The sequence below is a fragment of the Papaver somniferum genome, chromosome 10 (assembly GCF_003573695.1).
Source record: "Papaver somniferum cultivar HN1 chromosome 10, ASM357369v1, whole genome shotgun sequence".
Classification (NCBI taxonomy): Eukaryota; Viridiplantae; Streptophyta; class Magnoliopsida; order Ranunculales; family Papaveraceae; genus Papaver; species Papaver somniferum.
This window is the reverse complement of record NC_039367.1, coordinates 146,948,088-146,961,908: the sequence shown is the minus strand read 5'-3', so window position 1 is coordinate 146,961,908 and position 13,821 is coordinate 146,948,088. Positions and strand designations below refer to the sequence as shown.

Here is a 13,821-nt window from a genome sequence, read left to right as displayed (position 1 = left end):
CAACTTCACAGGAAATTAGGAAAAATGTGTTCCAAATAAAGTCTTGGTCTGCTCCAGGCCCAGATGGCTTTCAAGCAGGGTTTTACTAGCAAAATTGGGAGATTGTCAGCACAGATGTTATTCAGATGGTCCAAGAGTTCTTTAAAACTGGTAAACTCCTCAAGGAATTAAACCATACTTTTCAAACCCTCATCCCAAAGCATAACTGTGTTCAAAGCCCTTCAGATTTCAGACCCATAATCTTATGCAACATCTCATACAAAATCATCTCAAAAATCATGACAAACAGATTAAAACCAATCCTCCAAAAAATCATATCCCCATGGCAAGCTGCATATGTTCCAGGTAGAAATATATTGGACAATACCATCATAGCTCATGAAATTGTTCAATACATGAAGAACACAAAATCTTATCATGGTGTTGTAGCTGTTAAATTGGACATGTCAAAAGCCTTTGACAAGATGGAGTGGAGCTTCATCAATGAAATTTTGCTGAAACTTGGATTCTGTGATAGATGGTGTCAGCTGGTCAACCAATGTATATCAACTACTACTATGTCTATTCTGTTAAATGGTGCTCTAATTCAAACATGGTTCCAACAAGAGGATTAAGACAGGGAGATAGTCTATCTCCATATCTCTTCATCATCTGTATGGAAGGATTTAGTAGGATGATCCAAGCTAAAGTGGATAACAAGGCTATAATTCCAATTCACCCTGCAAGATATGGTCCTCCAGTTTCACATATATTCTTTGCAGATGACTGCATATTGTTCTCCTCAGCTAAAAGATCTTTTATAGAGAATCTGCAAAAGGTAATATATAAATTTTGTGAAGCTTCAGGACAAATGATAAATCTCAACAAATCCAGTATACACTTCAGCAAGAGATTAAATGAGGGCATCAAGATTGATATCTGCAACATGATGGGAATGAAAACTATGCCTTTGGATGAAAAGTATCTAGGAATTAACTTATTCATGAGCAAAGGGAGAAACAAGTTCTTCAAAAATATCCATGAAAAGATGAAGACAAGAATCCAACATTGGCAGGCTGGTATGGTGAGTCAAGTTGTCAGAAGTACTCAAATTCAGGATGTCACTAATTCCATGGCTCAATTTAAGATGAGATGTTTTATTCTTCCTCAACAAACCATAAACCAGCTTGAAGCTACCCAAATAAAATACTGGTGGAACAAGAACAATGGAAGAGGCTACCATTTCATCTCTTGGGGTGCTGTTTCAATTCCCAAAAGATGGGGAGGTCTTGGGTTCAAAAATCTGAAAATCTTCAATGAAGCAATGATCACTAAACTGGCATGGAGATTAATTAATGAAAGGATAAGAAATGGGCCAACATTATAGAAGCAAACTATTTCAGAAATGAGAATATTCTTCATGAAGATATATCTGAGAGAGGAACTGCTATATGGAAAAACATCAGTAAAGGCATAGAATGGATCAAAAAGTTTCATATTTGGTTAATTGGAGATGGGAAGTCAGTTTATGCCTTCAGAGGTAATTGGATCAAAGGTTACACTTCCCAACATATCCAAGAAAATTTCACAAACAGTGAAGACATTCCTTACAACATGAAAGTTGCAGAATTCATTGATCTCAACACAAGAAGTTGGAATATTGGACTTCTTCAAGATTACTTTACTCAAGACCAAGTGGAAGAAATTCTAAATATTATTCCTCTCACTCAACTAGAAGATAAGATGATATGGTCCTTAACAAAAAATGGTATGTTCTCTGTGAATTCTACCTACAAAGCCATTCTCTGCTACAACAATCAAAATCTCAAAAATAAAGAAGAAGAAGCTAAATTCTGGCTAGGCTTATGGCATCTAAAAATTCCTCATAAATGTCAGTTGTTCCTGTGGAAAGTTGCTCAAAATATTCTCCCAGTCAATCAAAAGATTCACAGAGACAACCCACACCATGATGGCATATGCTCTAGATGTCAAGAAGAAGAGGAGAAAACTACTCACATGCTTATTCACTGCAATTATGCCAGAAGCATTTAGAATGCTATCTTCCCAGATATTACTCAAGATATCAGTAACACTGATAATATTCAACATTGGATAAAAACTTGGGACAAAAAAGATTCTACAATCAATTTTGGGAGACAAAGCAATATGAATCTCATTGTGATCACAATGTGGTTCATATGGAAGACCAGATGTGAGCTAGTTTTTGAAGGAAAAAATTGTTCCATCAACAATCTGAAAGCCAGGGTCTACAATTATTACAATGAGAATAAAATACATACTAACAATCAATTGATTCAGTTGCAGGTTTTAAGATCCAGGAGCAATAATATGGAAAATAGAAGAGATAACATGAATAGATGGTCTCCTCCTTTAAGGGGAAGACTGAAAACTAATATAGATGCTTCTGTTTTGTCTGGTAACCATTATGCTGGAATTGCTCTAATAATAAGAGATTTTACAGGTCAATTAGTGGAGGCATGGACATTGGTAGAGAGAGTCAGGGATATAACTCAGGCTGAAGCTGTTGCGGCACTTAAAGCTCTGCAATGGATCATTCAACTTCAAATTCAGAATGTTATTGTGGAAGGTGATAACAAGAAAGTTATGGAAAGTATCAATGGCATGTGCAATATCTCTCCCTGGGAAGATGGTAATATTATTAAAGAGTGTCAGCATCTTGTTAGTTGTTTAATTAGGAAATGTTGTTGTTTGCTTTAGAAATAGGAAGTGTAATCAAGTGGCAGATCTTCTGGACAGGTTTGTTAGGACAAACAATTGTAGTAGGAAATGGACTATGAATCTCCCTGAGTCTGTTAGAGTCAAACTTGAAGCTGAAAAAGTTGTGATGTAACTCTTTGTCGTTTCTGACTTTTAATGATTATCTGTGTGTTTTTCTTTCAGAAAAAAAAAAACAACGTGGCTTGGGTTGCGAAGGACTCCAACTTAAAAATTAAAATTTGAGGTCAAAGAATAATCAGCAGGTGCTCATTTTAGTATCAAGAGCCAAATAGTGATGATTAAACAAAAGATACTCCATTAAACTGGTTACGGGTGTGAGGAAAAAATAACTTCGTGTATATGGAATTTTGTAACCTTGTGTAGCATCATTGAAAACAAAAGTCAAATAAACACAACACTTATGCTCTATTCGCATGCTAAGTCACACGATCTATGCATATGGCCTACGGCACCCAAAACATAGAAGTGGAGCATGTATGTTCTAAAAGGAACTGAGCTCCGGCTGCTTTTGGATAATGATCACTCGATTGAAGAATGTAAGCTAGAGTGGAAAAACAGAAAATAAGAAGTATAATGGCTTTGATGGAGAGTGAGTTATTGGAGGAAACTAAAAGTGATAATCCATACAAGTATCGGCTGTATGGACGGACCAAATTTACCAATTTTCAAAAGTTTTACAAGTTTATGCTAGAAGAATCACAATAATATCTTTTGATCGAGAATATGCCGATGTGTTCATAGGAAATCATATTTGCAACTAGGAAATGATTGATTATTGTGTACATTGGAAATGTCCCCTTTAAAATCCGACCATCTTGGGGGTGTGATGAACCGAGCTATTTGTTCTCTATTAACTTGGGCCTTAGCAATTAAGGACTTCATTCCCATGAATTCTTCAGATGTTACGAAGAATTGTACGTTTTTTTCTTACATTTTAATTGATTTTGTATCAATTTTTAAGGAAAGATATAAGTTATAAAATACTATAATTATATTAGAGAAAGTAATTTACATTATTTGTCGTATGTATTTGATGTATTTTTATCGATTTAATTTATAATTATACCCTCCATTAAATAGAGTTTTAACTTTATCATACATATTTGTCCTCATAAAACACGTAATTTATAAAAATGCTAAGCCTAATTTAATTAAGTTTCCAAATTTGTAGACCTAAGCACATGGGTGGCAGGGTTATAAAATTATGACCCTGCCATCTATACAACAGCCGGCACGCTAATGACCAAATACCATTCTGATTATTATACAGAAGAAAATGAACTCATGATGCCTAAAATCATAATAAGGTCGGCAGGGTAAGAAAATTATGACCCTGCCGGCTAAACCTAGTTGGCATATTGGTGAAACAAAAACCCAGCCGACGAGTCCAAAATTCAAATTTTTGCAAGTACAATTGCATTGATTGACTACCATAACGGCCAAATTTTGGCACCATCCTATAAATACACTAGTTCTCTCTATAAAACACCACACACCTATTTGCATATACTCTCCAAAGCTCATATCATCAGACACTCCATCTAACTCTCCCAATACCTCTACAAACAACAATGGCATCATTTGATTCAAATGAAGATTTGACAATCATCAAAGATGGTACGCGGAAACTCGAGTTAGAAGACAGTCCTCCGTAAGGGTGGATGTCGTAACCTTTTGGGCTAGGGTATACAACAAATATAAGCAAGATTTTGGGAATCCTACTGGAAGAAGTGTTTAACAAATTCATGATAGGCACCTAGTCATCGAAAATGCGATACTTGCTTATTTAGCTATCCAAAAAAACTGATTTTCAACGCTACCCACTTCAACTTGTCCATCGAACAATTTGTAAATGTTTTTGTGGATTATTTTACGTGATCCATGTTGTTTGATCTTCCTACCAAACACCACTAACAAATTAAGTTTGTGTTTTGTTTTTGTAGCATGAAGTCGTCAAAGCGCGCTACTTGGAGGAAAATGGGGAAGCATTCGCATTCGATGCAAACTATCAATTCATGATCTCCAAAATACCGGAATATGCTCCGGAGATGATGAAGAGTGTATCGTCGTCGGATTCCTCGGACGAAGATTGATGATTTTAGTGTAGGTTTTATGGGTAGATCTCTATGTAAACCCTCACGAGATTATAACTCGTCAACTAGGGTCGTCTAGGGGTTCAAAGGCTTGATGCACATGTTAAGTACATTCGTTGTTTCGTCGACAAGGAGATAGATTTTATGTTTCAATCAATGTGGTTACCAAAATAACATGAAGAAAATGACTTAATCTTCCCATATTCTGTTTTATGTTGGATATAACCAAAGGTCGGCAACGTTATATCGCCGACTTTTCAACAGCCGACAATATCAGAAATTATTTGCATGCCGACTATATGATAGCCGACATTGTAGGAAATATTTACATGCCGACCGTAAGATTGCTGGCCCAAGATAGTCGGCATATTCTTCATTCAAAGACCCTTCCAGCCTAAAAATGGTCGGCGTTTTCTTCATCCGCGGACCATGCCGGCTGGGATTAGTCGGCACCTTATTCAAACGTCGACCATGCCGACTAAACTTAGTCGGCAACTTATTCAAACGTCGACCTTGCCGACTTTTTACATTTTCAAAACCAAAATTTTTGACCGAAATCGAACTCGTAAGACAGATAAAAGTTTAAATCTACTGAATTCATAATTTCAAAATTGTAATCTAAACTCAATTAATTAACCTAATCAAATTTTTTTGTGTTAATTAAACAAGGATATATTAGCCATTTAGAAAATATATGGTTAAGGGGTGACCTATTTTACTTCTATATGTCTTGGGTTTTGTCTCATTAAGTATACCCCAATTAATTTGTATACCAAAATCAAGCCAGGTCTATTATTATGATTAATAACGCGTTTGGGTGCACATTCAGAAGTTGCTTTTCAACTTTTGGAAGTCAAAAAGTTGGAAGTCAGTTTGGCAATAATATTTCAGAATAACTTCTAGAAACAGAAAAGTCAGTTTTTTGTGAAACAAAATAATTTTATTTCTGATTTTTGCTTCTGACTTCTACTTCTGGAGAAGCAGAAGTCGGAAACAGATTTGTATCCAAACGCGCTATAAATAAATAATGATATTAGAATCAGGATAATATAACTGAACATGTTTTTGGGACTATTGACTTTGAAAAGTCTTCGTAACACCAAGGAAGAAATATATTCTTGAATATCTTCGAAGGGGCAGATAACATATCAGATCTTAAAACGATAGTATAACATATCCCAAGTTAGCGTTTAATATCTACTATATAAAATGCCAATTGCTACATAGTTCTTAAGATCACCAAACATATCAACTTTGTTCAAATCAAAATGACGAAGATGAAGAACTCATCCATCTCATTGAAATTTGTCTTTATCTACTTTTTAATCAACATCACTCTTGTAGTTGAAGGTTCAGTTCCTCTTTCAAAAACGTTCAAGTTTGTAAATCATGGTAAGCTTTCAAATGGAATTTCGACAGAAAACAATGCACAATTTCGTGCCGTTCCTCAAATCATAAACCATCCTTTCCAACTTTGTTTCTATACCACCACCAATTCCAAAACCTTATTTACTCTGGGCTTGTCAATGGGTGGCTTCCGTAGCACTGGTGCTCAAGCAAATAGTCTACGGCGTTGGGTATGGGCAGCAAACCCAACCAGACCGGTCGGAGTAGATTCTACCTTAATATTTGGCAGTAACGGTAATCTTATCTTAGCCGATACTAATGGTCAAGTCGTTTGGCAAACTAAAACCGCCAACAAAAATGTTACTGATATCAAACTACTCTCGAATGGAAACTTAGTTCTGCTCGACAAAAATGGTGGATTTGTCTGGCAAAGCTTTGATTTCCCTTCTGATGCACTCTTGAATGGTCAAGCGATCCGTGGCGATGGTTCAAATAAACTAGTAAGCGGATCCTATAGTATGTCAATGGAAGGGTCATTCCATCTAACTCTATTCTTCCAGTACAAGAAATTCCCACCTTTCATCTATCATACCTCTACTTGGTTTTTTGGCTCCACTGAGAAAGTTAGATATTTCGCTGATGGTAAGGGGTATGGTCTCTCTTATGAAACTATTGATACTGAACTTGATGAAAAGAATGTATGGGCTCAACCAGGATACAACACCACTTTGTCAATGCTTCGACTAGGCAAAGATGGCAACCTTCGTGTTTATACCTACAATGGGAACAAGAATACATGGGAGAATAGGTATATGTACTTCTCTTCGATGGTTAGTGAGTGCAACTTGCCTGAGAAATGTGGTGTTTACGGGTTCTGTGAGAACCAGACATGCGTTTCCTGTCCTTCGTCGGAAGGGTTAACGGCTGCTACTTGGAGCAATGAGTGCAGAAGGGAAACGATACCTCGTTGTAAAACTTCGAAACCAGAAGCAGCAGATTACTACAAAATGGAAGATGTGACAAGTTCGATGCGGAGTTTCAACGACTGGGATTTTAAAGTAATGACTGTCGATGATTGTAAGATGATATGCAGCAAGGATTGCAAGTGTACTGGTTTCTTCTACAGAAAAAAACGAAAATTCTTGCTTGGTTGCTACAACTGAAATATTTACCTTGTCTGCTGATTACATTGGCCGCCACGAAATCGGTGTAATTGATCCTGAGGCCGATACTTATATCAAGTACATACGCTAGATAGAAAGCTTCTTCTAGTATGCAAGTTGTCTATTTATCAGCCCAAACCTGTATAATTTCCTGCTTATCTGCTTTGTTCAATTAGTCTTTAAATTTGTATTCAGAAACAATGGAGTAACCATCGAGTTCAGTGTACGTCTCTCCTCAGGGAGGATAATGTTTGTTCGTAATGCTTTTAAGTCTCTTTTTGTTAATTTATCTCAGTGTAAGTGTATATGCTTATATGTACTTGTTTTATTCAATTAACCTTGTCGTTGATAATGGCAAATCTCATAAGGGCCCAGAGTTTGTATCCATTCTCCCTTGATATTTGGGATCAATTATTTCCATGGCGTACGTACCCTCTCTAGTGGTGCTTTGACCAGGTTTGGGTTCAATCACCGAGATAATTGGCTTGCATGAGACACTTGTAGTGATGTCTTCTACAGTATGGAGGAATTCAAGATAATGTAGAATTTTACTAATACTTAATTCATACTGTATGTATCTATCCCGACAAGCTCCTTAGATATAGTAGGCTTTTAAAGTAACTATTGAAATGGTGCAAAGAAGATCCTATAGCGCAGTGTCAACGCACGCCAAAGTCATTTGCTTAGCTAGTGTTGAGTCGGCAAAGACGCAAAGTAATAAGAAGGAATATTGAATTTTTGATGCCAAAAAAACTAATTTAAACATCCCACTTGACAATAAACAAAAAAGAGATTAAAAACTAAAAACACTGCAACTTGATGAAGGGGCAAGAATCGCAAGATGCCAAGATCTACTTCTCCAAAAGAAATTGTAGTCAGAAAACGTGTAAATGCCGTTTACCTCTTGCACGCTGACTTGAATTCCTTTTCTCTGCATCACTCATGCCTAACTAGCTAACCTTCTCTTTTCTCTTCACACTGGTAATTTGTTGCAGGAGCCCGACATATAAAACCAGTTGTACAACTACAAGTGCCCATATCTGTAGCAAAATCTCGTTACCAGCCAACTACGAAAATCTAATTAACCACCCATTCCTTCGGCAGCGCTGCATCAATGAAGACTGGAGACATCTATTCTACCAGCAATACCTTCTCCACATCAATCTCAATGGACTCGTTGACACCAATAGACTGTTTGGGAATAGGATGTGAGAGTTTGTTTCATCAGTCTTTTTTCTAACAACAGACCAAGTGATTAAGGTTTCCAGACTTGTTTGTTTACTGATTTCTAGATTTTGGGCTTTGTATGTAAGTGGGCTTTTCAGAATTGTTATTGTGATGAACCATGATATTGGACATACCAAAAACTTTCAAGGCATACAAAGGACTAGTCCTAACTTGGGTGACCTTATAAGGGGTACCCTATGGGTGGTTTAATTACCTATATGCCCTTACATCCTATAAATTACTAATCTATCTCTAACCTTAATGCAAAAAACTATAATCATAAACCTAAAATCAGTTTCAACCCCTTCTTCTTCCTCCTCATCCTCCACAGCCGAACCCACCTTCTCCTTTTTTTTTCATCGTATCATCGCCGAAATTTAATCGTCGATTCGTGAAAATTTAGTCGACGATTAAACTCATCTATATAATGGTTCTCCTTAAGCCAGTATCTCGTTCTAATCAAGCGATTGAACAACCCATTGAAGAAGAAGAAGATTTACAGAGTGAAGAAGAAACTCAAAATAAACCACAAAATCAACCGGAAGAAGAGATTGAAGAAGAACCAACTCCAGAAATGAGAATAAGAAGGTTAGTTTTACAAACCCATCTCGTATTTGATGTTTTTGATTGGTTTGATTGATTTAATTCGTCAAAATCATGTTTCTGCGGCGGTTACAGGTATGGTTCGGCGCAAAACAAATCTTAGATGTGCGCCGAGCTGTTCTTGAAACTGAACCCTGAAAGTGCATATGAACGGCTCGGCGTATATCTGAAATCCGTTTTGAGTCGAACTTAGTGACACAGAGACTTATATTTAGGATCGGCTTATTCGATGGTGTTAGTTTTGTGCCGAATATGTTTTGTGAATTTCAGAAATTTTGCATGTGCGTAGGATCGGCTTGTATGGTAGTATTAGTTTTGTGCCGAATAATTGTTGTTTGAATTTCAGAATTTTTGCATGTGCTTAGGATCGGCTTGTATGGTTGTATTAGTTTTGCGCCGAATAAAGGTTTCAATTCATAAGTCTAGATTCGGCTTATTCGATAGTATTAGGGTTGCACCGAATATCATTGTTAAAATTTCATAAATTTTACAAGTGTATAGGATTGTCTTATTTATATGATATCATGTTGCGCCGAATACATGTTTGAGTTCATAACCATAGACTCGGCTTATTCGACGGTATCGGTTGTGAGCCGAATATATAGGATTGGCTTATAATTGTTTTGTGGTATGAGCCGATCCACTCTCTGTGTAAGCTAATAAAAATTTCAAGACATGATTCATACTTGTGCCGAATTAGTCTTATAACTTTCATACTTGTGTCAGGACCAATGCCGCGGGTAGGGAGATGTTGAAAAAAATGAAGGTCAAACTTGGTTGCAAAACACCAATGACCGTGGAAGAACAAAAATACCTCATCAACAAGTGGGATGCAATCATTAACAAAGGACAATGACCCGAGGAACCCGAACAAAGGCCTACCACTAAGAAGAGGGCTCGTGGTTAAATTCCCTTTTATGTTTCCAACTTCCTTTTGATGTTTTTCTTAAGTTTTAAGTAAACTTTTATGGTGTTGCAAACACCTTTTCTTTTAGGTGCTCAACTTTGTTTTTAATGGTGCTGGGATTGGGTTATGGACACCTTCAATTTCATGTTTTAATGAATAGCTTAACAGTTATGCGCCGAATGTATAGAGTTCGGCTTATCCTCTAATGTTAGTTACGCGCCGAATCATTTGTCCTTCAGGTTCGGCTTTTTCTATAATTTGAGTTATCAGCCGAGCCTTAAAAATCATTATTGGTGTAATCCAGTATATAGTTCGGCTTAAATCTCACCAATATGGTAAGCCGCATCTGTAAAAAATTTCAAATTTTTTTAAAAAATAGCCGTTACTTATATAGGTTCGGCTTATGTTCTAAAATTTCTATAAGCCGAACCTGTACTTTTTTTCACGAAAATCTAGGAACGACTCTTTTTTTGAAAGATATAGCCGTTGTAAAACTATATTCTATATATACCTACATGTTTTTTCATATTCTTAACCACATATGCTCAACAAATGGCACCCCCAACTCCTAAGTTTACTCTAGAAGAAGATTTATCTCTTTGCACTAATTATGTAGCATACTATCCAAAGAAGGGTGAAGAACGACGAGTAAATGGTCTGATGAGTATGTACTACTTGGTTAGAATTCATGAAGCCTTCAGCACGGAAAAAGGTAATCCTCACAACCGGGATAGTGCGTCCTTGTTTTGCCGAATTATAAGTATTAAGAAAAAAGTCACAGACTTCATAGCTTTAGTTCGGATTGTGAGTCGATATCGACTCAAAGGTGAAACAAACTCTGAGATTGAAGTTCGAGCTCTAGAGGAATGGCGACGATGGAAGGTAAAGAATTTCAAATACAAAGATCACTACCACATTCTTAGAAGGTTTCTCATTACCCGTTTAGGATATTAGAAATTAATTGCAAGCGTACTATGTAGCAGGGATGTAATCCACAATTTTTATGAATTTGAAAAGTTTATTTGGAATGATATAATAATTCTTGTGTTCATGAATCATGAAAGGTTCGGCTTTCTTCAGAAATATCCTACAAGCCGAACCTAGCAAAGTAATTCTGGTTTTTTAAAGTTTCAAGGTTCGGATTGTAGTGAAATAATATTATAATCCGAACCTGACAAAAAAACTCTGGTATTTTTTTGTTGTCAGGTTCGGCTTTCAGTGAATTGTTCTTATAAGACGAACCTGACACAAAATAAACGGATAAATCCATGAAACATTTTTTATGGAGATCCTAACCGAATCTCATCCTCTTCACTGACCTCTTTCTCATCATCTTCACTGACCTCATTCTCATCATCTTCACTGACCTCTTGCTTAACATCTTCATCCTCATCACTTGAAAACGTAATTACTTGTCCACTTGGAGGATGCACATGCAAAGATTTCCAAAGATCCATTTCTGTCGCATAATTTTCACACCAATCCATCGCAAAATTATTTTCAAATCTAGGACAAAAGGATGCACTCATCAATGGTGGTAATGGGCAACCGGGTCTAAGTTTGAGGCCGATAAAATGACAATTTTGAACAAATCCAAGAAAAAGTCTTCTATCCTTTACACCATCATTGCAAGGTTTTGTTGGAGGCGCGTAAGTAAAGCTACTACCCGTCCATGCGAAACAATGTACGACGCAATTGAATGTCTCCGCTATTAAAAACCCACAAATGGGCATTGCCATCCAATGTTCTTCGGTAATGATAAAATCCCCATGCAAACGACGTTCGAATGCAACGTACTCCGCTGCCACCCCTGCATCTTTTCTTGGACCTGTTCTCATCATTGTCTTATAGAATTATTTGTTTTTACATAGGGTTTGTAACAATCGTTGCCGAATGTAGTTCACTTCATTTTCAGTGGGCACCGGATTATTCCCTTCCATAAAAGGACCAAGTTGTTCCGCCGTGACGTAATAACCACAATATAGTTCATCAACGGCATTTGTCGAAGTATGCCCCACAATGTTCATCAACGGCATCTCATATTTATTAGTCTTGTACGTGCAATCCAATATAATAACTTTTGGGAAGCATAGAGCCAATTGGGCGCATTCTGGGTGGGCAAGGAAAAGGTGTGTGACTTGACCGAAGTCATCCAACTTCTTTTGGCAAGCGTAGTTATTCTTCACCCTTAACCACATTACTTGTTGCATCACCATCCTACCTTGCAAATTGAGTATTCTAATCTTTTGTCTTGCATTGTAGATAGTTTGCATAGTCGACTTGTTATTCTCGTTGTCCGCCTTCAATTTGCTAAGAATCCTAGAAGGTTGCAAACGTGCTCGTGTCATTTTATCCACTTCTAACATCTCGTCGGGTTTGAGTCGCGCTACTTTCGCATGTCCATGAAGGTCTTTGGGACGTGGGTGGTTATGACGACAATCCATATCTTTATTCATTATCCAATATTGATCTTCTTTGTTCATGGACTTATTCTTTCTCCCGGTCTTCCCAACGTATACATTACCCTTTTTAACCTTGCTAGCGCCGGTTCCACTACGCTCACAAATCATTTCAAACCGATCCCATCGGCTTTGTTGTCCTTTAACTAGTACACAATTTATCTTCATCGCGTGTTCCTCAAGCCAATCCAGAACTTCTGGTTTAGTTTTCCATATCTACGTTCATTCCAAAACAAGTAATTTGTAAGAAAAAATTTGGAATATTCCGACAACATTAAGGTAAACAAAAGGTTCTTACATACCAAATCATTTTGGAAGTGATCCTTGGTATCCTCGTGAATTATGTCTACTGGATCAGGTTGATTTTCCATGGGTCCAAGCACGATCTACAAAGAATATCACAAGATTAAACACTAGAAAGGGAATATAATAACAAGGTTCGGCGCATTCGATAATCACATTATGTGCCAAACTATAAACATTTACAGGTTTCGGCTTATACGATATCCTCGATATGTGCCGAACCACGAACAATATTTTAACCCAAAAATTAACAAATTCATGTTCGGCTCAGACGATAATCATATTATGTGCCGAACCTTGAACATAAGAGGTTTCGGCTGATACGATATTCTCCATATGTGCCGAACCAGTAACAATATTTCAACCCAGAAATTAAAAAATTATGTTCGGCACATGCGATTTTGGATATATAAGCCGAATTAGTAATGATTCTATTCCGGGCTATTCAGGATGTTATTCGGCTTACTATGAAACTTTCATATAAGCCGAACTAGTGTTTAGCAAAAGGGTTGGAATTGGAAATTATAGGTTCGGCGCATGCAGTAAACAGATTCAGTAAGCCGAACCGTTCATCAATTGGTAGATTCGGCTCATAGATGTGAGCCGAACCTCAACCTGTTTCGTCGAACCATGATTCAAAAAACCTAACTTTTGATAATTGAGAGCTATAGAAGTGAGATTAAGTATAGGATATAAGTGTACCTGTGTATTAGAAGCATTGGGTTCCTCATCAATGTCTTCATCATCAGGATTTGGCTCATAAAAATCATCATCTTGAGTTTGTGTTTGAGTTTGAGTGGGTGTAAAATCATTCTCATAATCTAAGAAATCAGCCATTTCTGGATCATTGTTGTAGTTGATATGTATTTTCCTAGGTTTTTTAGATGAATGATGACCCTCATCATCCTCCATTGAATCAAGAATTAGAATTTTCTCACTTTCTCCTTCTCTTTCTCTCATTCTTAACCAAACCAAAACTT

At 36.9% G+C, this 13,821-nt stretch overlaps 1 protein-coding gene across 1 annotated transcript; it reads left to right on the top strand.

The window, feature by feature from the left end:
• Positions 1-2,349: 2,349 nt before the first annotated feature.
• Positions 2,350-7,342, top strand: LOC113316447 (epidermis-specific secreted glycoprotein EP1-like). The gene is made up of 2 exons (XM_026564624.1): positions 2,350-2,650; positions 6,177-7,342. Exons 1-2 carry the CDS (start codon positions 2,350-2,352, stop codon positions 7,340-7,342), a joined length of 1,467 nt encoding a protein of 488 aa, XP_026420409.1.
• The last annotated feature ends 6,479 nt before the right edge of the window (positions 7,343-13,821 follow it).